The 27,963-nt window shown below is 38.8% G+C and overlaps 1 protein-coding gene across 7 annotated transcripts in view; it reads left to right on the top strand.

Annotated features, from left to right (window-relative positions):
- RBMS3 (RNA binding motif single stranded interacting protein 3) overlaps positions 1-27,963 on the top strand; it is a 597,177-nt gene that overhangs the window by 232,982 nt on the left and 336,232 nt on the right. For 5 of the 7 annotated variants that reach the window (XM_027897820.1, XM_027897776.1, XM_027897793.1 and 2 more), the window contains one exon: positions 17,937-18,106. In XM_027897820.1, coding sequence (XP_027753621.1) covers positions 17,937-18,106 — 170 coding nt within the window. The remainder of the gene's footprint in view (positions 1-17,936; positions 18,107-27,963) is intronic. The other 2 variants (XM_027897804.1, XM_027897828.1) reach the window with 1 other exon arrangement.

Genomic DNA, 27,963 nt, shown 5'->3' with positions numbered 1-27,963 from the left:
TTTAATGGGTTTTCTTTTTATATACAGAGACCATGGCTATTAAACAATGGCAGTTTAATGGAAGATATTTTAATGATAACAGCAATAGTGTCAGTTATTTGGATAAACTGTCAGGTTAGGGAGGGAGACTGGCCATTAGTGGATCACTGTAAGGGAGCTTAGAAAACTGAGAAAATTAACCTGCTAGCATAAGCAATACCACCAGATCTTCAGAAAGGATACTTATCCTGCTACCTTGCTTAGTGTGCAAGTGTTAATGTTGGTACTAGATGTCAAGAGACCTTCTATCCTGCCAACTTTACCTTCCCTGAAGAAAGGTTCTCCTTTCAAATCCTTGGTTGCTCTAAACTCAAAATATAGTAAGTTGATACTGATTTAGGAGGCACATTGGTGCCTTGTCCTATGATTGGTATTATTTAAAATCTGTTAATTGGCACAAAGTACCAACCCTACTATCCACATTACTTTCTGAGAGTTTCTACTCCAGCGCAAGTGATGGATGTGAAGAAGGGATCAAGTGCTGCTGCAAGGTAGCAGGCTTCAGCTGAATGATACTGCATTGTGATCCTGGTGATCTGCATCCCCTTCTTGGTGGGATTTCTGTGCTTTTCTGCTTAGCATATCACTCCTGCTTACCAGCCTTCTCTGTCCTGGGTGACTGTGATGCTCCTTGTGTGTTAATGCTGTCTCTCCTTGGTGATGACAGGAGCATGACTGAACCCTTGGACCATAACCCTGGGAAAGGTGTCTGTCCCTTAAGTTGTATGGGGGTTGGCAAAGGGAGCTGATCTTCTGTGCACCTTGGAACTGATGCCATCCTGTAGCTAATAAATGCTGCTAAGACACTTTTAAGCCCATGGTTGCAGAATACAAAAAAATTATGGGCTTAGGTAGGACAGTGTTGAGAATTTTTTCTGACTGGTGCTTTTTTTGGAAGTGTTTGTTTGTTGCTTTTTGGTGGGGTTTTTTGTTTGTTTTTTTTTTTGGTGGTTTTGTGTGTTTCTTTTTTTTATGGTTGGTTTTTGGAGTTTTTCTTTAGTTTTTAAAAAAAGCTGAGCTCATTTTAAACATCTGTAAATAGGAATGATAGTCTGGGATCACAGGCAGCAAAAGTATAACTTAGGTGTTTGAATAAGATCAGCTACTGCTTATGAAGATGAAAGTGGTTTGTCCTGTCATGATTTCATTAATGAATATTGTATATATATTTAAAAAAACCCTCTGATAAATATTGAAATATTTCAAGGATGACTTGAAATTCAAAGTCATGAAACACAGCCAGAAAGAGCTACGTAATTCATTAGTACTTCAGTTAATAATTTTTAAGTGCAGAGAAGAAAACCCTGGTGCCTCGACTGTTGTCAAAAAAATAAATTAAAAAAAATCATAAAACCATCTACTGTCTGTGAGCATTCCTTCCTTCATTTTCAACCTCCTTTTTCTTTATTGTTCTGTATGTAATGAAGCTGAGCCTTATTTTTGTTGGCAGTAGTTTGATGAATGGCTTGAAAGGAATCGATGGCGGTGGCCTTATTTGCTCCTTAGCAGTTGTGGCAAGGGAGGGGCTTTTGTGTTTGTTTGTTTTCAATCCCCTCTTATTGGCATAAATTATTCTTATTAAACATCAAGGTCAGTTCAAAAACTTGGGATGTTGGATGAGAACTGCTAATCAACAGGTCTGTTTTTTAAATTGGAACTTCAACATTTCAAGTCAGAAATATTATTGTAATCAAGTGAGTAGCTGATAGATGCTATTTTAGCAAGTAAGCTGCTAGCCTATGGAACTGCCCTCTGCCAGGGCGTCTTCAAGTAAAGTGCTGTGGCTAATTTTAAAAAAGCTCAGAGCATTTTAGGGCCAAAATAGTGATGTTTGTAATTAGGGGTACTAGAATAGAAACAGTCAGATCTCTGAGGATTTAAAAAAAAAAAAAAAAAAGGCAGCTCAGCCTCTCCTTAACTCAGGTCTGCTGAATGGCTGTGGCTCCAGCACATCCTGGGTGCTGCCTTGGGAATTAGTGGTCAAGCCAGAGTCCCGCTCTTGCTTCAGGGAGAAGCCACAGGCACACTGCTGCAGGAAGAGGAGTACATGAGGTAGTCAAATGAGCTGAGCTAGAACTGAGCCAGTGAGGTGATGATAAGCATTAGAAGCAGGTTGTCAGAGTACTGTATGAGTTGAATCACTTTAGCTGTATGCCTTCCTGTTTTATGCCATGTAGTGTTATGTAATACTGTGATATGTGTCTGGAGGTTTGTACTTGTGCAAAGGACTACTTCTGCTACCGCTCTGCAGGAGAAATAGAGGTCCTAAGTGAGCAGGTAATTTGGCTATGCTTTCTTTTTGTGTGCAGACTGTGATGCAACTTCAACAGATTTAATTCTACTCTCTGTTACGTTTGAATTTGCAAATTTACTTCAATATGCCTGATTTTAGTGGATCCTCACACAAGGTTTTGAAAAAGAAGAGCTGTGGCTTCTTTGTATGGCTGTAAAGGCCTGCACAGCACTGTTTAGGAAAAAGAAAAAACACAAAGGGGGAAATATGCCTGTTGGTTTATCTTCCAAGTCCTCCATCCAACCTGCAATCATCTGCACTTCAGTAGTGCAGGAGAGAGGGATGTGGCTTGCAAAGGAGTTTGTGATACTCCTGGGTGAAATGTACAACAGTTATCATGGAGATGAATCCACTGAAAGGTTTGTGTTTATCTATGCAGAAGGCTGCTAGAGACATCTGATAACATAGTGGTGCCTAATAAAACAATTTGTCTCTAACACAGGCATGAAGTAGTTGGATTCAGGCCAGAAATGGTTCTGAAGGAGCACATTTAGAGGTAGTCATCTTTTAAACTATGCAAAAAGCAAACTATAATGCTAGTAAGAGCTGACATATCATGAGAAACTGCGTGTATAAGCGTCCTTTACTGCTAAACTTTTATGGATATGAAAATATTCAGATTCCACCTTTAGGAACATATTGTATTTCCCTATTTATGTTTGTTTCCTATCATGTGATGAGGTGCAAGGGAAGGTGTTGCTTGCTAATTTTAGCCTTGCAGACTGTCACTGCAGAAGCCTGGCAGTTAACGCTTCTGGAGGGTAGTGCCTTAAGGAAAACCAGGCTATGCTGTGTGTCATTGTTCTCCATTTGTTGCAGGGAGTGGTGGGGGGAATATTTCAAAGTCTTGTTTTCCTGGCTTGTGTTAATGTACTAGTAGCTTCCTGCAGAAGAATTATCGAAGACCGTAAAAAGCATTAATGAGAAAAGAAAAGCTGTTACTTTGGTGAATAAATGTAAGATATGGAGACTGAGGAATGCAATGAAAGCATACATGTAACTCCATAGCCATTGCTGTATTTTTCAGAGCTGTGGTACTGAGTTGCAGGAATCACTCTGTACATTGACTCTCACCTATATTTTCCCATTTTGCCATCAGAGCCTGAACAAATCCTGTATTTGCAGATGCTCTGAGGCATCTTTATCCAGCTGATAATGTTCAGAAGGGGGAAGGGAAGGAGAGGGTAGAGGATGTCAGGAGGCCACTTCTGCCTTAAAAGCCCTCAGTATACAGCCTGCAAAGGAACTTTTAAATTGTGTCATTCTTGCCAGACCAGTGGATTGTCAAAGGTCTACTGGCTACAGAGGCTCTTCCAGGTGTGTTGGGAGCTGGGTGAGCGCTCGAGTGTGGGGATCCTGAGAGGGGAACCTGGACTCTGTTTGGCTAAGCTATGGCATGATCCCTCTCAGAGGTACCCTGTTGCTGCGTGTATTTCCTCCTCTGCAGCAGCATTTTTTCTGTTAGGGATGGTGGGATGAGGGAATTGTAATGATGAATGGACCTCAATGAAATATATAGTAGCCTGATAACAGGTTGTTTCAATCACTGAAAGATGTTTTTGCCCTGTAAGAACTAGAATTAGCCAGGGTTCAAAGAAGGAAATTTACTGGTAAGCCACTGCAAACAAAATATTAGGCATATGGGGCATAACACAGATATTTAACACCAGTAAAGAGTATCAATATATTTTTAGTCTAGGATTCCCTTCTTCTTTTTCGGAGAAATCCCTAAGATGAAACATTTTTAATGCAGACATTTGTTTTTAAAAGTGCATTAAAAACATCCAGCACTTTTAATAGTATGACTCTGTATTTCAGCAAATACATCACCATGTCAACAGCGTTTCTGTTGACTTGCGAAAGATGTGATAGCAATCCCTCTGACTGTGCGGCTAACACCTCCTCATATGTTTGAGGATTGTCCATGTAAGACATGGGATACAGAGTTTCACATAAAATGTTCTGAATGGTAGAAAGAAGGTGGAAAAAGGAAAACTGCAAAATTTTTCTTGTACAAAAAGAGTGGGAGCAAACAGCACCAATTAAATATTTTTCGTGGCAGATTTAAAATACACAGATTTTTTTCTTCTTGAATATAAAATTTAGTGCTAAAACTAGTTCCCACGAAGAGGTTTTTAGAGGACCAAAGTCTAATGAGTCAAATTACAGAAGGCATAGACCCTTCAGTATGTGTTAGGATGGCGGTCTGTGTACAACCTCTGGTTAGGAATTTGCAAAGTGAAAGGTGTTTTGTGGATATATATTCTCTGTTTGCATTTCTTATACCATTTCCCAAGATGCTCTCATCTGTTATTAGTAACACCTAAATATAAATTTCTCTGCTAGGTGGGCTTTTTGTTTTCCTGAATGGGGTGTTTCTTAGAGAAAGTAACTCTTAGCTTCTGTTATCGGATGCTGTTAATTCTGTTAGAGGAAGTTAAGGTTTTATAGTCAAGGAGATAGAAGTTAGGAAATCTTGGAGTTCTTGGTGAGCCTGTGGAGCCTGAATTTGGATCCTTAGTGAATAGTCATTACCACATGGTCATTTTCTTGGTTGGATACATTCTGCTTTCCACAAGACCTCAGCCTTTGCTGCATTTAGTGATAGTTTGGTTCTTTGTGTTGTTTGTAAGTAGGATTCAGACCCACCTGGGAGACCTGCACTATTTGTGCTGCTGTCTTTCAGTGTACCACTGGCATTATTTTTCAACATTTCTTGGACCAAATTCCCTGAAACTGAGGCTTAAGTTGTAGTTAGCACTTTAGATGTTTTGTGTGTGAGACTTTATGTCCAAAATTGAGCCTAGATACTCTAAGTACCTGGACTGAGTATACTTCCTATTGGGACCTATGCCTTCACATGACTGGGGAAGTCAGATTATCTTCACCATTTTAAGTCAATGATAAAAAAAATCAATTTGTTGTAACTATGGGTGCATTTAATTTAAAAACTTGCCAGAACTGACCTTTGATTTTCTGATGACAACTAGCAGTGTCATTAATTGTGCAACTTTTAGTCTCGGAGATCTTTAGAGACCTGTCAGTTTATTTCATTTCAAATGATTGAGAACCAGACTTTCTTTAAAGAGTGTTTCCTTAGACTACACTGTAGATCTTTGAAGAAGCTGAGGAGTAGGATTTTCAGTATTTCTAATTCCTTTAATCCAAGGATATTGCATTAATGCAAATACTACTGCTGTTGAAATCTGTGTGGAACATTGTTGTTTAATAATGATTTTAGCAAATGAACTAAACTTGAGGTCAAAGCATACCAAAAGAATAAAGTTCAGATGTCTCAGTTCTAATAAATCCTTTGTTGTGCAGTTGAATTTGATTATAGGTCGTACCTGCACAAAGCACTTAGTAGTCATTTGTTCTGTAAGTAAACCTGGAGGGTTTTTAGCATACATAATGTGTGAGGTGAAGGGGTTTTGTCTTGAGTAGTTCTTTTGTATAGCACTGGATGTATTGACATGAATATTTTCAGCCAGCCCTAATCTCTAGTCAGTGCATCGCTCCCCCCACTTGGTGTTCCCTGTGCGCTCCCTCCTGTCGTCCAGCTTGTTGGTGACAGTGCTTCCTTTGTAAGCCTTGCTAAAGTCCAGGTAACATCTGCTACTTTTCCCTGGTCTGTAGAGCTGGTTGTCTCGACACAGAAGGTGAGCAAGTTGGTCAGGTCTTGTTTGCCCTTGGTCATCCATGCCGGTTGCACTCGGCAACCTCGTCCCTCGTGTGCGTAGACACAGTGCCTACAAGGCTTTTCTCTTTAGTTTTGCCGGGCTGTGGCCAGCCTGCTAACCCCCAGATCTTCCCTCTTCTGAAGATAGGTTTTGCATGTTTTCCAGTCATCAGGATGGCTACCAGTTGCCCTGACCTTTCAGAGAAAAGAGAGAGGAACCTCTGGGTGACACTGGCTGTCTCCCTTGCAGTTGGTGTTCAGTAACCTCTGACTGGTTTCCTGGAGTAGTTTCTAACTTAATGCTTCTCTTCTTGAGCAGCAGTTCTCACCCAGGCCCTACTACTAGGTGGAGACAACTGAGAGACCTGTCAGCAGATCTTGCCAGTGGAGACTGAGGCAAAAAAAGCAGCGAATGCCTCCATCTGTCCTTTATCACTCATCCCCCGCCCTATTTAGCTGTGGGCCAATGTATTCCTTAGTTTTTCTCTTGCTACCAAAGTGCCCCAAAAAAGCCTTGTTTCCCTGATATTCCTAATCAGTTTCTGCTCTAGCTGGTAACACAGTGTGTTACTATTACAATCTAATTATTATTTTGTTAGAAGTATTGCAGTTGTCACTCTTCCTTATCCTGGGTTGTTCTTTTTTTTTTTTTTTTTTTTTTTTTTTTTTTTTTTTTTTTTTTTTTTTTTTTTTTTTTTTTTTTTAAATGTAAATTATTTTTCATTTTAGACTTGAAGTCCTTTTTTTGCACAAAATTTTGTGCATTTGAATCTGTAACAGTGGTATTAAGACTTTAAGATATTTATATATATTTATGATTTGAAATATAAACCTTATTGTTACAATCCATCATTCTTCAAGCTTCTATTCTAAAGCTTAGTACAACATTATTAAGAAAATGTGTTAAGGAGATTTTCTTTCCTTCCTTGCTTATCCTGATTTGACATTTGAAATTACTTCAAATACATATTCTTTCCAGAGAAAAAAATGCCAACTTAAAAAATAAATCATGCATTAATGAAGAATATTAAAAGGTTGAAAAGCCAGAAAGCTAACAGAAAAGATTGGAGCCAATGTTGTGGTGTGGAAGAAAATTTAAACTTTTGTTTACCAAGAAATTTGAATGAATAACATAGTAAATAGATATGGATGTGATAGAACCTCTCTTCTATTTATTTATTAATTTAATTTTTTAACTTTCTTGTTTGTTTCAGGAATTTAGCTTATGTATCCTGTTACTCCAAATTCCTGTTGCTTTCCACAGGAGTACCTCATTATCCCAATTAGCGGTCCGTTGCATTTTACACGTATGCATAATGAAGGAGCTGAGTCCCCACATTGCAAGGCTCTTCACCTCTGAGCACAGAAGTTCAGGTTCTTTGTACTGTTATGCACAGTATGGAAAAAGCACATGGCAGAGGGCCCAAAATGGTTTAGGTAATGCCTCTTCAGCTGAATCTGTGTATGTTAGGGAGATACTCAGCTCACCATGCCACAACTTATAGCAGAAAGCAATGATGATTATTTTAGGGAACTGAGAAAAGAAAGTTGTTATAATGAAATTAAATTTCTGTACTGCTTAGGAGACATTCTAAGCATATCAGAAAAAAGTGAGTGGGTTACTTTTACCAAACCAAAAGTTGGATTTGTGTGGATATTTTAATTGAGTCAACATTTCTGAGTGCATGAGTCAAATGACATTTGAAACTTCGGACATGCACAGTAGCACAATGTGTTGTTGAAGAAATGGGAAGAAACAGAACTTATACCATAGTAAATTTAGACATTTTCAATTTCCCTGTCCCCCACTCTGAGAAGTGCTTAAAACCAGAGGTGGTGGAAACACTGAAGAAACATGTAGAAATTAGACTGGAAAGGACTTGCTGAATAATAGTGGTTTGCAGTGTAAAAAATGATGACTCTTTTGTATATCCAACCAGCAGGGCAAATTTGTTCATATTCAGATTCAATGATTTTGTAGCAATATGAACATTCTAAAGTTGCTTTTACTTTCCAAAAATAAGTTCATGGTTTTTTATTTGCCTTGTAGCAAAAACAGATGTCAGAATCTCACTAGCTGCAAAGAATTAGTTGTCCTCTTACAGCGGCTTTAAGTATTCCAAAATTTAGGAGGAGACTACCATCATTCAGTTGTCCTGTGGTCCCAGGACCACAACAAATTATGTGCTGGGCAGTAATTACTGTGGCACCTACTTAGAGAGGTGGTAAAATCCCCTTGTGGTTGGGCTGATTATTTGCCTCAGTCTGCATTTGGTGTGAATATAGGGTGTATCTTGAGAGTTGAGAGCTCAGGCTTCAATTCAGCTTAAGGTAAGCATGATTTCCTTGTAAGAGTATAATTGGAAACAAAAATATGGAAATATTGTCTTTCACAGGTCCAAAAAGACGGAAGTGTCAGGGTTTTGTACTCACTGCATGTATAAGTAAATTCATTCTCAAAACCAATGTAATTTACAGAAAATTGAATTTTAAGGAAAAAAATAGAAATGCTTGTAAATAAATTGTGTTTTTTTTCCCTGAAAATTCCAGAGATAGTATAAAGAATTTCTCTATTTTTGCATTAATTATTCTGTTTATTTGGTAAATTTTGCCACCACTGGATTTGATTGATGTTTGGAAGAAATTTTATATATAAATTATATTAGATGCCTGTTAAATCAAAGAAAATTAAACAGCATTTCCCATACTACCTCCCAAGCCTGCCACATTTAATCTAGAGAAAGTGGAGATTTGATATGGCACCAGAATCTGCAGTAACAAAGTGGAGAGTGTTTATTCATCTTCCTTAGCATATGATTTAAAGCACTTAGTGAAACTAGCTGAAAATGTAAGTGCTTAAATCTCAAAATGGTTCATGGTGTATCTCGCTCACCCATGTACATAACATCTTGTGTGCTCCTGGGATGTCAGTAATGTGATGCTCAAAACTGCTTTTGACCTGAAGAAGGTCTGGAATTCACCTCATCAGCATGAAACTTGCAGAGTCCCATTCGTTCACTTTAGTCTAAGTGGGCCTAATGTACAATGGGGCCTCATGTAAGTGGGCTCCTGTAGAATGGTGACTTCATTATGAAGTTCACTCTCTTAGACAGACAACTTGTTTTAAGAATGTAAAAGAGAACCTAGAATGGGACAGAGAGATTCTTAACATGGGGTTTCAGCCCCAGCTACCTGTGGTGAGCCCTATAAGTGGCCACCCTAGTTTCCCTGCCTCTCTTACCCTTTTCTTTGGTACAGTATTCAGGGTTGTCAGCACCACCTTGGCGAAATATGTCTGGTTGACACCTTAATCCTAACCACTACCATTAGATTCTTATCCTCACCATATGGGTTTACTGTTGGAAGGTTTTCTAGCTGTCCTTTAAATGACATGTGTACATGAGGCTGGTTGTCTCCTCTTCTTCCTAAGTGAGGAATTAGGTAGGAGCTGTTATGACTTGTGTGGGCAATTTTTTTAAAAGCTGCTTGCTGTGATAGCTTGCTGGATGAGTTTGCATTGGAAGCAAGAATGTGGTGAGGTTTGTGATGGCTCATATCTCCTGTGGGCACCCTCTGGCCCCCAGCCTGGGATGTTACTGTATGTTACTGTAGCTCAAGGGGTCTCAAAGAAAATGTGATCTCTGGTGATTGTGAAATGTCTCAGTTCTGTCCTGATGATGTCAACTTGTTGTCTTTGGGAAAAACCTTTCCGAAACTCTGCATTCTGTGGATTCCTTTGGCTGCAGGACAGGAGGCACAACTCATCTTTATATAGCACTGGGTGGAGAAGGCAGTACTTCCTCGTACATATCTACAAAAGTTTATTGTGGTAACATGGGGAGATGATGAGGGACATTCCTGGGGAGCTCTGCCACCCCTGATTCCTCCATTACACCAATGCTTATGGCAACAGTGGCAGGTTTCTTGCTTAATTGTTCCATAAGAAAGACAAACTGAGGAAACTTGCCTTGGATTTTGAAAAAATCTTTTTGATGGGGCTTTCCTTCTGCAAAATGAAAACACATCTGTTTCTGATCTCTGCTCACCAAATTCTCAAGTGGAGAGGGAAGAGATGATATCAATGCTTTGGTTTTGTTTTGTGCTCCAAGTTCAGTTTTATGTGGTGGGGTTTTATTATAGGCAGGTTCTCGCAATAGTGTTGATGCTGTGGTATGTGTGGACTGTGTGCAGAAAAGCAATGCAATGAAGCACGTGCCTCCTGCATCTCATTTCCAAGATGTTTTTAGTCTGCCACATGTAAACAAATACCCAGAGAGTAAATTTAGTTTCTTGGAACCAAAAATGTGTTTGTCTCTGCAAGCATTTCGAAAGTTAAGTATCAGCCTTTTGATGTGTATTTTTATTCTTAACCTTCAAATGTACCAACAACTCATTATTGTAGCCCCAGAACTGGCTATGTGAAAATATAAGCACAAACAATAATTTCTGCTAGAATTTATTATTTTTCCTTCCTTTTTTTTCAGTCAAAGTTGTATCACAAGCAGTAATTGCTGTCGTATTTTGATCTGTGATCTAAAATGTTCTTATTAGATGAATTGCAATGTTTTATTGTCCAGATTGCCCAGATTTAGTATTTTTAAGATCTAGATTCTGTTCACATTTAGTCTCAGTACATCAATAAAATATGCATGGATTGGATAATGAAGCAATAACACTAATTTACGTCAAAGAATATAGGCTATTGTTTACGAGTTTGCCGAAGTGCCAAAATATGTTATCTATAGAAAGAATTCTTCTTCTCCCTTACTGAGAAATAAATAATGCCTCAGGAATACTCTGTCATGGAAGCCTCCTGCCATGAAATAAATGGGAGAAGACTAGGCTGAGAAGGTTATTTTCTGCTCTGGAAAATATTTATTTGGTGACATAGCTCTTATTGCTAGTCTTTGGCTTTTTAGTGCTAAGGACTAAGTTTTACCCTCCTGTCTGGATGTGAGAAGCCCTAAATTCAGGGAAGTTACCATATTTTAGTCCAGAGCTACCAGTGGTCTACGGATAAACAGAAAATTGCTTATGAGGGACGATGAGTTCTATCTTTGATATTGCAACATGTAGGGAGGAGAGGAAGAAGAGCTGGAGTGTTGGCAACTTGGCAGCTTACATCTATTTTGTGACCATAACCCATGGAGGCAGTAATGGCCAGGGTATTCTCTATCTGCAAATGACAATCTTCATCTCTATGCTGTTTCCTTTTCTTGGACTGGTTTTTGCTGGGGCTGGTTCATCCTCAGGTGAGAAGATTGTCGGTCTCTCTTAATGATTTGTACTTCAATCGACTTATTAATTATACTTCATCACACTTTAAAATAAGCCGCTTTTCACCTGACCAATTTGCTTTAGAAATTTCCCACTGATAATGGTGGGATTATGCAGCGATGTCTGGATTGACATTTTTCAGTCCATCCTAATGTAAATAGAAGATCAGTGAGAAAATTGTAACGCTTCTAGTGTATGTGACCCTGGCTAACGATTGCTAAACTCTCAGTGCTCTTGAGGATAGCCAGAAGAGTGAGTTACTGTTGCTTGTTGGTTGGTTGGTTGGTTGGTTGGTCTTTTTTAATGAAGAAAACTTTATAAAATGAGACCTACCAGCAGATCTGTAGGTTTTGAAGTGTTTATAAAATCCTAAAATCTGGGCAGTCATGACTTGGAAGAGAAGTATTTTAGAACAGAGAAAATTGAGCCAAATTGTACCTAAGCTTATGCTCTGGGATTCTGCTCTATGATCTCTAGTGTTTTGTGCTGGGTTCAAGGGAATTGTAAGGGGTATTTAACCTAGTAATTTCAACAGCTTTATCTGTGAAACAACATCTCAAAGTATCTTACTGACCCATCAAATCCCAATGTTAATCTGACTGTTGGATGACTACTGAGCCTGTAGGAGGACCAGGCTGGGTTTTTTCTTCATAATTGCCATTTTCCCCAAGTGACTTTTTTTTTTTTCTGTGTGAAAAGAAAGAAAGGGTAAACAAAACAAAATTACACCTTTTTCCTGTGTACTACAGATATAATTTGTAATAGATGAAGTTCAACGTATACAAGAAGTAAGATCACAACACCAGTGTGAATGCATAGTTCTGTTTTTAAATTAAAAATATTACTAATGCCGACTAATTGGATTGGTATTTTTTAAAATTGTTCAATTCATTCGATTTAGATAAAGAATAGAAAAATCACTGTATGCAGAAAAGATTTTATCTGCAAAAGAATTAGGTATAGCTCTAGTTATTAAGTTAGACTTTAATAATATTTTTCCCATCTTTAAGTAATATTGCAATCCTTAATAGTGTCTTTCATCTAGTAATCACAGAGCATTATATATGCCTTAAAAAGGTAAGGAAGAATCATTACAGATGAGTAAACTGAGATGTAAGGAATCTAAATGACTTGCTTGGGGTAGCACAGTGATTTTGCAGTACAGAGAGTGTAACCTGGCAGCTCTGACTCACTGGGCTTCTCGTATCCAGCAAATCACTTTTAAAGGCCTTGGAAGGGATTCAGAGAAATCAAAACCCTCTTGAGGTGTGTTCTGGTTTTCTTGATTGAAAGAACTGTGATGGAACAGACTTTGAACCTTATTGTCTGTCTTCATCTTCTGAGTTGACTTAGATTTTCACATGCCATTCCTTTACAAATAGAACATGTTGCCAAGCTGTGGGTTGTTGCTTCTACAGAAACAGTCTAGGAAGCTTTTGGTACTGTGCAGAGGGGTTAGAAAATAAGTGCACTTTTACATCTGTTCATTTTCTGTTGGATGCCTAGAGGAAGACCTGACTATGTGGGGAAGCATCCAAAAGGACCTCTCTCTTCTGAGCCTTTGTTGGCCAGAAGAGAGATAGACAATGGCTGGATTCTGCAAGACCAGTGAATGCCCTACAAACTCAGGAAGAAAATTATGATTTGAGCTCCGTTGACTGCAGTCTTTCTAAAATACATGAGGTTTCTGTGTTGCCTATTTCAGTGTTCATCTTTTATGCACTTTTCTATTCTACCTGTCTATGGATGAGAAATACAGCTTATCTTCTGGTGCTGTTTCTCACTGAGGAAGCAAACTAAAGGCAGAAGAATTACTGTGACTTCTATCTAATTCTTTTTATTATATTCTCCCAACCTCTCTGTTTTCTCTTCTACTGTGATGACTGCCTTTTGCTTAATACAGGATTTTCTGTTCAGTCAGCTCAAAAAACCCATCGACAGGCTGAAAGTTGGTGGCATCCTCTCACTGTTTCTATAATTGGCCAGTAAGAACCCTCCAAGTCACAAAACTTACTCCTTGGTACAGTTGGGGTGTAGAGAGAACAGTGTTTCGCTATTGTGAGCTGTAAACTGATATTTGCACAATTTATTTGTGTTTGCTTTGTCTTATTTTATTTTCTCAATCAGGATCTAAGGGAATTGGATAGCAATTGGGCACTAAGCGAGACAAATCTAGCAGCTGGAAAACACTCAATTCAGAGTGAAATAGATAGTATGTGTTCACAATTGCTTGAATAACACATGTTTTAATGCATGACTGTGTGTCATACTCATTTTTTAATATAAAATATGCATTATGATAGGAAAAGTCAGCATATTGGTGTTAACGGGGAATCTTTCCAAGACCTTCCTTTCAAGTGGATAAAAGAGTACAAGTTTGGGATAGCCAAAGGTGACTACAAACAAATTGGCTGGTCCATTAGCATAGCTGTCCAGCTGCATCCTAGACGTGGAGGCCACTCCAAAACCACAAGCCCAGCCACCTCAGAAGCCTGCCAAAGAGCCAGCTGCTGCTAATAAAGCAGACTCTACAACTTGGCACCTAGGGCCTGTGATTCCCATCCAAAAGGAATTGTATGTGAAAGATATTTGAAATTTGTCTTTTAAAGTAGTATTTTGCTTTGAAAGAAAAATACTTTAGCCTAAACTTGCAACAAGTGAAAAACTACAAAAGAATAGTTGGTTGCTATGGGAAGATAAACACTGTTCTTGTGTAAGGAGGTTGGATGTTGGAAGGAGGAGCGTTGTTCATTTAGTATCCAAGAGGCTTCTGGTTCAGCATTTCTGAGTTATTTAGTTGGAAAGACCAAGTTGTCTCATTATTCATGCTTAGCTGTGTGCACTTCCACGGGACACTTTATTTCAGAGAACTGAACTGTAGGATTTAAGCACAAGGGTGTGTTCCTGAGATTGGATAAAAATTAAGCACATTAATTTCTCACTCTTAAATAATGAAAAAGGGGAAATTTCATTCATTTTTCAAAGATGAAAACAAATCCTATTTAGCCATCCATGCTAAATTAATAGGCTGCTTGGAATGATCTACAAACCAGTTCACTCCCCATACATTCCCCACTGAATAATGAAGCATGAGAATTGAAAAATTAGTTGGTTGTATTGGTTATTTGAAAAATTAATGGCAAAACCAGCTCTGAATTCCAGCTTCCTTTTGAAGTGAAGCACATAGATTTTGCCTAGTACTTATTTTTCTAGATCTGCAGATCCTGTGCTTGGTTGTGCTGGCAAAACCTCTTTCCCAGATTTCTACAGCTGGTGTCAGGGTGTTTTGAGCCAGTCTTGACAGTGGTGCTCCTTATGGCTCTCATGGCAGAGATGTTAAGTGCTTTGCCCCCATCCACGGAGGGGTCCAATGTCAGAACAAAGCACAAATTTCTTGCTGTCGAGTGTACAGGTGGCTCCCCAGGCAGTGCCCCGCTTCAGCATCGTCCAGGATCCTGTAGCAAGTGGTCCATATCTGGGATCATCATCAGGTTGCCATTCATTTACTTCACTCCAGTTATTATGTGGAGATTAACAAACCAGACCCTTTGCTCATTTGGAGGCAAAATGCAAACTTTTGCCATCAGTCATACACTCATCGGCTCAGGAAACAAGAACCCAAAGCTTTCTTCTGACCTGAAGCTTTTAGTCTGGCAACCGGCCAGAAGATGTCATCAGCCGCAGTACAGGCAATTTTGTAATCTTTCTGCGGATGGTATTCTGGGGTATTGGATATGCATGGAAATTACTGTGGGCTGCTGTGGCTGAGATTTATTAGTGAAGAGGGTTTGGAGTATAGCAGGGCTTGCTGGACTGAGAAGATCAGCATCCTCCAAATTGGAGTGCGGCTGCCTCTCTGCACATCCTTAAAGCATCTCCCAGGATGCTGCTGTGAACCCAGGCATCCATGTGTGCCTACTGTCTGAGCAGCTCTTGAGAGACAACCTGTCCTATGGCCTCATTCTTTCTGTATACTGAGGACTGTTTTGTTGGTTTTTTTTAATAGCTGTGGCCTTAAAAGCAGTGTATCTGTATTTTGTGTGCACTTCTGCATCCCCTTTCAGCTGTCTGAGAGGGATAAAATGTCTTAAGCTTAAATTAGAATTCGACCCCCAGTGCTCTCGTGTGTGGGAGGATAAAGATCTTAGAATGAAAATTGCTCTTTGTGTTTCAGAGGTATATTTCCACTTTTTTTTTTCCTTACTTATTAGGTTGATGTGAGAATAGGACATTTACTCATTATCCCCAGCTAAGACATACATAATGATATCAATTAATAATTAAAGTACATAGAACTTTATTGGCTTATGGAAAAATCTTTCACTGCTTTACACTATTTGCGTCCATTCATTATGTACGGTAAACTTAGAGGTGTAGGGGAAAGCAGTAAGAGTGTCACCTTGACCTTTATTTATTTTTTTTATTTATTTTAGCTTAGGAATGCTCAAAATATGCAAGATTATTGTGAGATATTTCCTGAGCTCTTGGTGTATTAAATCCAAATGTATTATACAGTCATATCTACCTCTTCCATGGCCTTGCAGTGCCCAGAGATTTAAACATGCTCCAGCCAGGATGTTTGAAGGTGTAGGTGCCGATGTATTTAGTAGAGGTTACTGTTGCCTGCAGTGCCGTCCAACCCGGCTGAGGTTGTGGCACGGAGCTGATTTCAAGGATGTGTCTCAAGCACTGGGGCTCAGTTGTGGCAGTTCCCTGTGCTGGTACTCAGGGCTGCTGCTTCAGCTCTCTATTTCTGGGAATGACATTGAAGCTCAGGTGGGTGGGGATTACCCAGTGACAAAATGTGTGTGCAGGGAAATATGATCCGTATGCATTAAGTGCTTTTGCTTGTCAGCAAACCTATCTATGCAGAGACTTGGGGAAGAAAGCTCATTGCCCTTTCTCTTTTACTGTAGAAGAGAGTGAATGCCACTACTTGCTAGCATGGTGATCACACCATTGAAGTGTTTTCTCCTTTTAATCGCTCCTACTTGAGTCACATTACAGCTAGGTGAGATTGCACAATTCCAATGTCTTGACTCTTGATGCTGTGTTCCCCGTCTCATCATTTAAATGGGAGAAACAAGGAAGGAGAAGGCAGCAGGAAAGGCATCACTGCAAGTGTGGTGTTTCATTTCATCAAAACCTCTGAGCTTCACCTGTCACTGATGCTCCCCTTATGTTCTCCAACTTTTTTTGGTTCTTCAAAATAATGGGACTTGTTTGAAAGAGTTTAGATCTACTAATTAAAAAATATCCAACTACCAAGACTGTGATTTTGTGTGTGCACAATTATAAACACTAAAATAGGGCCACTGAAATTAAAGGGGCAGTTGATTAGCATGATCAGAAGTACTCACAGACTTAAATATTTTCTCTGCTCAAGGCCTAAATGCAGAATGAGCATATTAGAAGTCACTTAAGTGTTATTGCTACTATAATGAAAATTGCAGATGTTTTGCCTTTATTAGTCCATTAGCATAGCATGGTTAACTTAGTGTTGGCCCAACATTTACCTGCTGTTGTCACCACACATAAAGCAAGCAGAATATGCTGATCAGCTTGTGGAAATGGGATTTCCCCCCCTCTCAGCAGATGGTTACATTCCTAGAGCTCTGACTCCATTCCCTTGGCTGCCTGTCTAGGGCTCGGCCCTCAGCATCCCCCAGTTCCTATAAATTCACCCCTAGAGCTCAGTTTTTCTGCATAGGTCACAGTGGTGACAGAATAGCCTCCTACTTCCAACCATTCCTTCATTCTCCTGGCAAGCACTCTGTGCTGTACATACTCTGGTGGTCAGGGCACTGGGGGTGGTTGCAGCAACTAAAATTCCCTAATGGTGTCTCAGATCAGAGGCGTTTAGGTAATTTTTACAGCATGTGTGCGCCTTTCTTCATAACGCTTATTTACCAGGGAGCTGGGGGGTGGGGAGAGTGTTGTTCTCCCTGTGAGAACGCCTCCTTTTTTAAGTGGTGTTTCTGAGTTGCTGTGTGTGGTTTGTGGTTGTTCAGAAGTGGGTAAGGTTTTGAGAGCAGAAGGTCTTAGCCTGATCGTCTTTTCTAAACCCTGTTTCTCTATTGCGAAAGAAATCTGTAACGGCTGAGTCTCTTCAGGCTGCTTTGAATTTTTTTCTCTCTTATGCTAGGCAACTCTCCGCCAACCTGACTGTTGATGTGCTAGGTGCTCCTCTTGTTTAGAAAAGACTAACTAGGCTTCTGGCATCAGCTTCTGTACTTACGGCTAGGTATTCCTGTTTGTGACTTAGAGTACTCTTAGAGCAATTTTGTTTAACTTCTTTCTTTAATATTAGTTAGTCCTTGAGTATCTGTCATTTCAGAGCTTTATTTTATAATCTAGTTAAAATAGGTTTATAATCTAGCTACTTTAATTCCCAATTAAAAAAAAAAAAAAGTAAAATAATGCACTTCATAGCCATGGCTAAACCCAAAATGTAGGTCCTGTTTTGCATTTTGAAAGACACTGCTGACTAGGAGTGGGTGCAAGCACCTTAGGAGTGGGCAGCTGGAGGTGATCAGGGAGGGTAGGACAAGCACAGCATGGTTCTGGGTCTACCTAGGTAAACCACATGAGTCTGTCATGCTTTTGCCTTTTATAGTAACAGCCCTTTTTGTTTTGATCTGTTTCCAGCAGTCCTATGCACCAGCTCCCCACCCCATGGCTCCTCCCAGCCCCAGCACAAACAGCAGCAACAACAGCAGCAACAACAGCAGCGGAGAGCAGTTGAGTAAAACCAACCTGTACATTCGAGGCCTTCCACCCGGCACCACTGACCAGGACCTTATCAAGCTGTGCCAGCCGTAAGTGCACTTAAAATACTCAGTGTCTTTGGGTAGGCAGATGTCAAAGCTGGCCTTCCAGCTTACACGTATGTGTGACCACAAAAAAAGACGTCAGAAGCCTCTTACACTTGAAAGTTAAGTCCTTTAGTTTGAATGGCTAATTAATGGCTGTTGAAAACCTTCAGGTACAGAGTTTAGGGGAATAAGGAGGTGAGGGCCTTCACATTGACTTCTGTTTATTCTAATCTGATTGATTTCTTATGTTAAAAGGAGAATCTGTATGGCAGATTTTATAGTTATAATGATCTGTAAATCATATCCTGATGCACAGCAATATATGGGTGTTCCTCCCTCAATCTATCCCATTTTATGATTGCCATGTCACACAATGCTGGTCTCAAAGGATGAGAAGTATGCAATCCACTGAAGGTGGTCTTGTAGCTGTATAATTAACAGCTAACTAACTGCAGTTCCACTGAAAAAAGATGATGTAGAAAGTAGCACCTTCTATCCCCCTGTTTATCTGAAGAGTGATGTTTGCAGATTGTCCTGATAAATATAAGTTTTACTGTGTTTCATTCCTGTTGAAACCAAAGAGGCAGCGAAAAGAACTCTGCTCCTCATGCATCATCAAAAGAACTACTTCCTAAAACATTGCATGCTTCTACCCTTCTTCACTCAACTGAATGTAGGGTGCAATATAAGTAGAAATGAGAACCTGATTGGATTTCCAAAATCTTGATTATTATTGATGTCATGCGCGAGGGGAATAATCCAATTTGAAATTCCAACCAGAGATCACCTGGCTGGAATTTAGGATAATCCATTTTTTTGTGTTGAAGTAAGAGCAAGGAGATATTTGAAAAATAAAAATCCACTTGTTATGATGCAGAACTGTGGAGTTCTTGCCATGGAATCATCTGTTCCAAAAGACAACAGCATCTCTGCTATTTGTTATTGTAGATCAGCCTTTCAAACAGGGATCGATAGATGAAGTTTGGTAAAGCAAGGAACAGTCTGGGGCTGATCTACTGACTTGAATCCAAATGACTGTTGTTTTGAAGCTTGTAATAGCAGTATCAATTTAATGGGTTGTTACAATTTTATATCATTCTACCTTCCCCGATTTTGATCAAAAACCTTGAAAGACTTCCCTGAGTATGCTTTATGTGGACATGACTTGCCAAGAGTGGAGCTAGCAGTCTTACTGAAGTGATACCTGGGCTTTAGTAAAATTATGGTAGCTTGAAACTCTTCCCTGTGACTTTTTCCTGTGAAAGCTACTGCAGGTAGAACTGACTTACTGTTCACAGGAGTATAGTATGTTGGTGATGTTTCATTTTCATGCAAGCTGAATTTTGAGTGTACCTGTCTGACATTTGTACAAACTACATTCATTGACACTTTCAACATGTGTCAGTCACAGATAATCCCAGTTCAAGGGCTGGATCCTCAGTATGTATAAATTGATTGTAGTCTGCTGACTTTCAAAAAGCTCTTTTGCTGTAATCTTCTTGCAGTCTGACTCTTCCCAAGTTCACACAAATGCTTTCAGCTGATCAGGACTGAACTAGTTATTCCTAAAGGAGCCTCACAACTTTGGCGCCTAGTGCTCAAGTCACAGTGTGAGCACTGATGCTTAAATCATGAAGTTCAGGGAGCACTTCCCTACCTCTTGTCTGCTTATGGGAAGTGCACATCAAGTATCTGAGAGCTTCCTTTTGGCACTGAGGCAAAATTTTTAATGTGCTCCACTAAACTTAATCTGGTCTATGATTAGGGGACTTTGTCTTGCTATCATGAGATTCCTTTGTGAACAGATGCTCTTTAAGAAAAATGCTGACATTCATTTTGCTGAATGTCACCAAGGAGAAACCAGATAGTTCTTCTGTCCTTTTTTTCAGAAAAAGAAATTCAGTATAGGGGAACTTAAATATCTGAAAATGCAAGAATTTGTCCTGGCAGCATTTAGATTTTAAGTAGTGTTTTGCAAGGCATTTTCTTTACCTTTGCACTTGGTCACACAGTACAGGTGGATTAAGGTCCAAACCCCTTATCTTTCCCCCTGCCCCCTCCCGAAAAAACTCAAACCAAAACAAAGAAAAACCACAAATCCTCCCTCTCCCACCACTCCGCCACTGAAACCAAAACCAACAATCTTCTGTTATATGAACAAGACATAGATTTTGTATGTTCAGAAAGATTGTCTTCTGTGAGTTCTCTCCTACCTTATGTGGCTGGGCAGTCTCCATGTTTTAAAGATTTCACGTGAACACGTATTCACAAACAAGCAGAAGGTGCTGTCTCTTAAGCTTCCTGCATAGAAATATTAGCGTAATTTGCTACAAGATGTGAAATGAAAACCTTACTTCTAATCCATATTATTTTGCACTACAAGCTTTTAGTAGAGCTGCATTCACCCAAGCTAGCTGGTGTCTGGCTTACTGGTTCCCCTAGGCTAGCTGCCAGTGCCTAAAATGAGCCCTTCTGAATCCATTTCCTCTGCTCTAACATGGGACAAGGCTGCCAGCAATACAACTGTCACTTGCAATATCTGACATTTGGCAGGTCTGAGGAATAATCTTCTAAACCCACAATATTTCTCTTTCAGAAGTACAGGAAATGCTGGAAATGCTTATGGTTACACACATTTATCATAGCCCATCCCATTTCCATGTTTATTCTTGTAAGGAGGCCACCCTCTAAGTCACGTGCAAAGTTTTTCATTTAATTGCATTTTACTGGGTGGGTTGTGGAAGAGAAACCCTTTAATCAGAATTGTTTGATAAAGTATGGGGCTGTTTTGGTGAATCCTGCCTGCTTTTCTGTCTTTCTGCTGTGGTTTCTGTTTCGGTGTGGTGTGTATTGCACACTAAATAGAAAATAACCGACTGGAGTACCATTGATGCTTGAAGTGCAGAGTCCATTACACGTGATGTGAGACATTTCTGACAAATGTTCCGACACTATCAAACCTTTTATCAATTTGAGAGTAACCTTGTCACAGTAATCTGTCAAACTGTTCATATAACTAAAGGAAAACAAGTCATCATGAACTGTACAGTAGCTGAGTAAATGAAAAAAAAATTGCTACTGGAAGACTTTTTTATTATGTGGTTCTGATCCTCAGTACTTGGTTTAATGTCTGTCCAGCCAAGTTTCATCAAACTCCCTTTTGCAGCAGAAAGCTGCTAGGCTGCACTCTTATCTTTTGGAACTCTATACAATAACTCAAAGTCAAAAGTTACATCTAAAAGGAATGACTAAGAGTGTTTAGCAAGCAAGAATCTGTTGCTCTTTGATGTATGTGTCACCTTTCGGATTTTCATAAACACTGAGTAAAGAAACTTCCAAAACCGGACCTTGGCCTCTCTTGACCCTTTCTGAGTTTTTTTAAAAAGAGGGTTTATACTGACATATGATCATATTGATCATCAGAAAATGTTAGTCTAAAATTTAAATATTTAAAAATTTCATATAAATAATATTAAATATCACATAATTAGCAGTCTCTGCTGGTGCGGTGGTATACACCATTATATCTTCCCAGTCAAAATATGCTTTTTATCAAAAGTGAAGATAATCAACCTTAAAATATAACATTAGAGACAGAAAAAAATGCATATTGTGTTACTGTAAAAGCAAAATATAAATTATTGTCTTTGAAATATTCATAATCTGTTACTCTAATTTTCTTGCATTGTGTTTTATTTCATTCAGAAGCATTCCAAGATTCTCTTCAAGACATACACAGATGGCTTAGTCCCTTGTTAGTATACTGGACACATCCCATTCTTCCTCACTACATCTCAGTGGAGATAGGTTGAAAGAAATGTCACGCACAGACTAAACATTTGAGCTTTGTTACTTTGAAACATATTTATTTTAAAAAAACTCACAGTCTGTCTCTTAAGATTTTGGTCTAACTGTCTCTTCTTACATTTTTGCACTGATGGAGATTTAGGCCCCTAGTATTTTAAAAGATAAAATGAGTTTTGGAGAAGGGAAGGGAAATTTTGGAAAAGAGATATTTTATATCTCTTCCTCTTTCCTCCCCCCAAGTAATTTTCAAAAGAAAATTTGGCTTAAAACTTCCAACATTTGACTAAAAACCAAGCCTTCTGCACTGCACAATTAAGACACTGATATGTATTCAAAGGATAATCCCTGTCCATCTTGATTCAGTCATCTTGACTTCGTTGTGTTCCAGGGTAAAATGGAAGGCCTTAATTAAAACAACAATAGTAAAAATATCTAAACCTGAGGAACAGCAAGTCTCTTTGTTGCTCAGGCTGACTCTTGAGGAAGATGAGATAGAATCTCACAGATAAATGGTTTTCCAGGTTTGGGAAATCCCTAATGAATAATGATTAGATGAGCATTACTGTCTTTAAATAACCTCTAGATCCATATATTTGTGCTGATTAGTCAAGGTTTTAGGTTTGTTTTGAATTAGTGGGGGTAATTGTTTTATTGGTTTGGGTTTTGTTGGTTGCTTGATTTTTTTTTTTGTTTGTTTTGTGGTTTGTTTTTTTTTTTTTAAGGTATCCCAACTGAATCCTTGGTCAAATGTGAAATTTTAGCCTCTCATTTGATTCTGAATGTCCTTGGTTTTGTCTCATCAAACATCTGAATAAATATTCAGGCTGCCACTGTTTAGATTCTGTTAAAGGGCTAGTCCCAAGGATAATGTAAGCAAGGTTATTAATTGAAAAGTCATACATTAATTTACTTAAATCCTAGACTATTTTTGAAATGAACTGTGTGCATTCCTTTTGCCCTGGCAGAAAAAGACTGAGTTCACTGAAGTTTCAGAGGCGTTCAAGGTGCCTTTCAGGACAGGTTTTCTTATCAACAGCTGCAACAACACAACATTTCTATTAGACCAAGGCTTATTGTGAGTTCATGATGGTCATTCCTGCTATGTGTTAAGGCAGCAAGTGTTGTATATTGCTGAATATTTTTATTTTCCTTTTATTTTATGAAAATAACAAGTCCATGTTATAGGAAAACTGATGAAATGAAGGTGTGGGAGAAATAAGTTCCCTTCCATTCCTTTTTTTTTTCTGCCTAAAGTAGTTAATCAACAATAATGATTGTGAACTATAAAGAAAATAAGGGTTAACCAAAATACAATCTCCATAGTGAGCTCAAAATCAAAGAAAACTAAAAGAATCCCTGTAGTAAATACATTGTTCCACAGTGAAGTCAGACAAAATTTATAGCCAGTGTAAACTCATGTTCTCATCCTGACCCTAGTGTAAACAAACTCCAAACTATCTGAGACTTGCGTAGCAGTCCTCAGGCCCTCTCTGCTCCTGTATTTTTCAGAAGTAATCTTTCGAGATGTAAAGGAATTTACAGTGTTTTGCAGCCTTGTGTATGTTAAAACAAGGTGCGCTCTGGCTTCAGTATCAATTCAAACAGAACCAAAACCTCCGTCTCTGCTGTAATTTGTGTCAGCTGACACCATCTCTGTGTGATGTAGCAGGGACTGAGAGGGCGCGAAGGTGAGAGCACTCATTCAGTGGGATTAACTCATATAAGAACCATGTGGAGACAAATAGGTGCTGCTTAAAATCTTGATGGATATTTTGGTTGCATCTGTTGTTGTGATTTGAGAACTGTGAATGGCTCTGAAATATGCTGAAGAGGTCAGTCTTCATGGGAACCAAAGAAATGCTCAGACTTGAGGGGGGAAAAAAAACAACCACAAACTTTCCCCACTTCCCCCCTGGATTTTCTTTGTTATTCCAAGGAAAACCAGAAGTCCAAAGAAGGGTGTACTGTGAGGCCAAGCACAGCACAGGTATCCTGATGGACTAAACATGCCGACACAAAGCAAGGAGGGGACTGTATGAATATATTCCTCTTATTTGTGAGTGTGTGTGTCCAGACCAAAGAAAAACACACTGATGAGTTGGCTTGGAGAAGTCTATATTCTTATCACGTTCTTTGTATCATGGAATTTTATGAAAAGTTTATTTAGAGGAGCAGGAAAGGGAAAAGGAGGTTAATATTTTAAAATGCCTTTGATCAGGAGCCAAATCGTGAACATTAAGGATGCGAAAAGTAGGCATAAAAGCGGAGGAATCTGAAACTGTGGACATGATTTGTTAATTCTTGCATTGAAGACATGTTCATACTGGTGATGCTTATTAATGCTATTAGAAACCTTGTGGAGCTGTTCTTTAGGTCTGAAATGATACAAGGCAGGGAACTTGTATTTTCTTTGAACAGCATCTTGGTGTCTGAAATAAGTTGATTTGCAGTTTTGCACTCAGTTACATAAATATTGCATATTTGCAGTGTGTAAATATGGGCATGGATGTACAAAAGTTTTTTCTCCCTTACCTGATATTATTGAAAAATGTTTTGTATATTAATTCCCATTAAAATAATCTCCTAGTATCTTCCATTGTTAAAAACAAACATTGAAGCTGCCCCAGTAGGCAGTGAAGCAATTCTCATCTTACCTTGCCTCTTTCATCAGGGAAAACAAAACTCTAGGTCAGCAAATGCCCATAGCACTACAGAGAACTCCATCTGGGATGTGAACATTCCCCATTGTCAGGAAGAAAGGCAGAAAAATAATCTGTTTAAAGTAATAAATGAGCACCTGCACTCTCCTGTTTTGAATTTGCCTGTCTTTTCACTGGAGTGTGACAGTGTCAGTGAGAGTTTCTCATCTCCTTTCAAGTTGGATGAACCTGATTTAATGGAAGATAGGGGAGGAGGCAGCATTCTCAGACACTTGTGCTAAAAACATTTCTTCTGATGAATTTTAATTAAAGTCTTTGTGGAAAAAAAAAAGGAGGGAAAAACCCAAAACAAATAAAAGAACTCAGAAATATTGAATCTTCTGTGTAACAGTGTGAAGGGCATGATCATAACAGCAAGGTCATAACAGAAGGGGTGTTGAGATACAAAGAGGGCAACACACTTAATGAGCTGCTTCTGACCTGTTCTGAGATGTGCATGTTTCCTGTCTTTTCTTGTCCTCCTTCTTTCTCTGCTTCTCCAGTATATTTTTTGTGCAGCCATTCAGCCATAGCATCACCATCCATCTATGAGGCTGTGATGTAACCATATAAGAGTGAAAATGCTCATGGCCAAATACTGTCCAAAGGACAGACAGGCTATGCACCATATATGTCTGTGAAACAAATGCCTGTTTTTATGATGTGGTTGTTGCTCTGTGAAAGGACTCTTATGATGGTGGATCCCTTACCAGAATTTTCCAACCCCTCAAGGCATCCTGTAAAATTCTGGTGCTTGGTTTTGGCTTTCCAGTGAAGGAAACTGGTTGAACTCCCTTGGTTTGACAAAGGTTGCTTCGCTGCTGTCCTTTGAGCATTGTGGTGGTGTTTTTTTTAGTGACCATGAAAGTTCTGGTTATCTTTGTTTCCTCTGTTTTGAACTCATCCATGTGTTTTAGATTTGCCTGCATTTTTGGTATTTGTTCTCCTAAATTCCATGGTGTCAGGTTCAGTGGGTCTTTCTGATCTCATGTCCTTTGGGAATTGATGCTAGCAGTGGGAGAACAGAACCAATAAACTGTGTGGTTTATACTCCTTAGGAGTCACCAGCTTTTGGGAGAAGACAGAGAGACACTGTTCACGTTCTGACATTTGTGTAGCAGAAATGTTTCTCTAACCTTTTTCTTAAAGGTATGACGCAGATAATGTTCTGCTCTGTTTGAGAAATACATTGTCCTAAAGCTCTGCTGAAGGGAAACAATATCAGCTATACGTAATCAACACCCCCCTAAGTAAGAATAACCTGGGCACTGCTTCCAGCTAATGGCAAAAACCTTAGTACATTCCTGCTATTTCTATGCAAGGGGAAGTGGCAGGCCAACTTTGGTGGCGAAGCTATTGAATATTATCAGCACAAAAACAAAAATGTCATTGTGTTGAGCTGCTAGACTTTCTCATACCATTCCAAACAAGCATCGACAAGAGCTCTGGGCTATGCAGCATGCCATGTCCTTCATTCCAAGTATTTGGTAACTTCCCAGAATTATTTGTGTGACAAATGCTGCTATTAAATTTCTGTAAAACCTGAAATGACTTTAATTTTTAAAAAATATGTTTACTAGAGAAGAAATTTCTTAGAATCTTTGCAACTGCGTCAGAGGTTTTTATATCTGTCTCGTTACAAACACAGGCAGGAAACATACAATGTTTTCAGCCTAATTTTTAAAAGATGTTGATCTGACAGAGATCTGAAAAGGTCTTCTTTTAATTTGGGCATGTGTTTTCTGTGTCCCCATGAGCTCTAGAGAAACTGGAATCCTCTGGATTCTGGTTCTGTTGCAGAGGACCTAGCCACAGCTCTGGGGGCAACCCTAAATAAAATAATGAAAGGGATAGCAAAGTGCAAATGTAGGACCTATTCTGAAATAAACTGTCTGCCAACAGATACCCAGCCTCATGTAAGCTTCATGGAAGCACAGCAGTCTGTTCAAATAGCAGTTATTACAGGATCACAGGCATGTTATTGCTTCAGTATAATACAGGTAGTAAGTGCAGCATTTATGGCTATTGCTGCCTGGTGATCACATAAAAAAAAAAGAAAACAGACATACTTCCCTTACTTCAGCGCCCCAGTTCAGCTTTTCCATATGCTCCTGGGGTTATAATCCAATTATGAAGCTTCAGTTATTTTCTGTAATTCAGTGATTCAAGAAGAACATTAACTTTTTAGCTTCTTTACAGTAGGAACCTAATAATTAAAAGGAATAAAATAATTCACAGATTCATAGAATTTAAGATCCAGAAGAGACCAAGGGATTGTCTACCATTATTTTCTGATCGAATCAGGTCCTTAAATTCCCCTTATTTTCTCCTAGACTCAATATAGCAATTAATTTTAATGTAAAAATATGTTCCAGGAAACCATTCATTCTGGAACTGAAGATATGAAAGCAACAGCAAACCTTCCACTGTTGCTAACAATTTATTCCTGTTAACCACATTCCCTGCTCATAATTTCTGACCCACTTTCAAATCACCTTTCTGATCTTATTTTTACCTGTTCATTCTTGGTATAATCAGATTAAGTACCTTTCAGATTCTCCTCCCAGATGTACTTACGCACTAAAATCAGTGATTTTTCAGGTTTTTTTTCTTTAAGAATAGAAATAGATGGAACTGTTTAAGTCTCTGATTATAACATAGTTTTCTCCAGCCTTTGGATAATTTCATCAAGAACTGCAGGGATCATTTAAATGTTTTTAAAACTAATTATTTGAGGTTAGAAATCATTTCCTTTTCATATTTAAGGACATTTGTTTCTGTGTTTAGTTTAGGTAGCCATATCTGTTCATATGTTCCCTTAAGTGGATGAAATATATTACTGGAACATCTGTGTTCCTAAGCAGGAGAAAGGATACTCTAAAGCTGCTGTAGTGTCTTAGCAGGAGTGTGAGGTGGTGCAACATGCAGTCTGTGGAGATCACAGAACACTGGTACTGGCACTACGTCAGAGGCAGAAGCTCATATCTCAACCTCTGAGGTTTTGATCACCTTTAATTGTAAATCATGTGTCTGTCCATTCTTGGCTTTGAGTAACAAAAATTGGAATTGGAACACAGAATTGGAAAACTGCAACGCACTTGAAGCTGTATATGTAAAAGTAAGGAATGTGGATCTCTGACGTACCTAACTTAATTTTGTAGAACTTGATTTTTCTACTCACCTTTAAGGTATCTTATCCCTTCTGCTTTACTTAAATCAATACCAAATTTAGGATTGTGAATTAAATGGAGTATCTCTATGAAGTTTTTTAATGACTCTACAATAGTTTAGCCAAAATATTTCAATATAAAGTTTATTGAGTGCCTTATGAACTGCATAACAAATGAATTACTA

The sequence above is a fragment of the Empidonax traillii genome, unplaced genomic scaffold, assembly GCF_003031625.1.
Source record: "Empidonax traillii isolate 1590-97213 ecotype Southwest subspecies unplaced genomic scaffold, ASM303162v1 scaffold19:size3308961, whole genome shotgun sequence".
In the NCBI taxonomy this organism is placed as follows: domain Eukaryota; kingdom Metazoa; phylum Chordata; class Aves; order Passeriformes; family Tyrannidae; genus Empidonax; species Empidonax traillii.
Note: the sequence above shows the minus strand (reverse complement) of the source record. Positions and strands in the feature narration are given on the sequence as shown.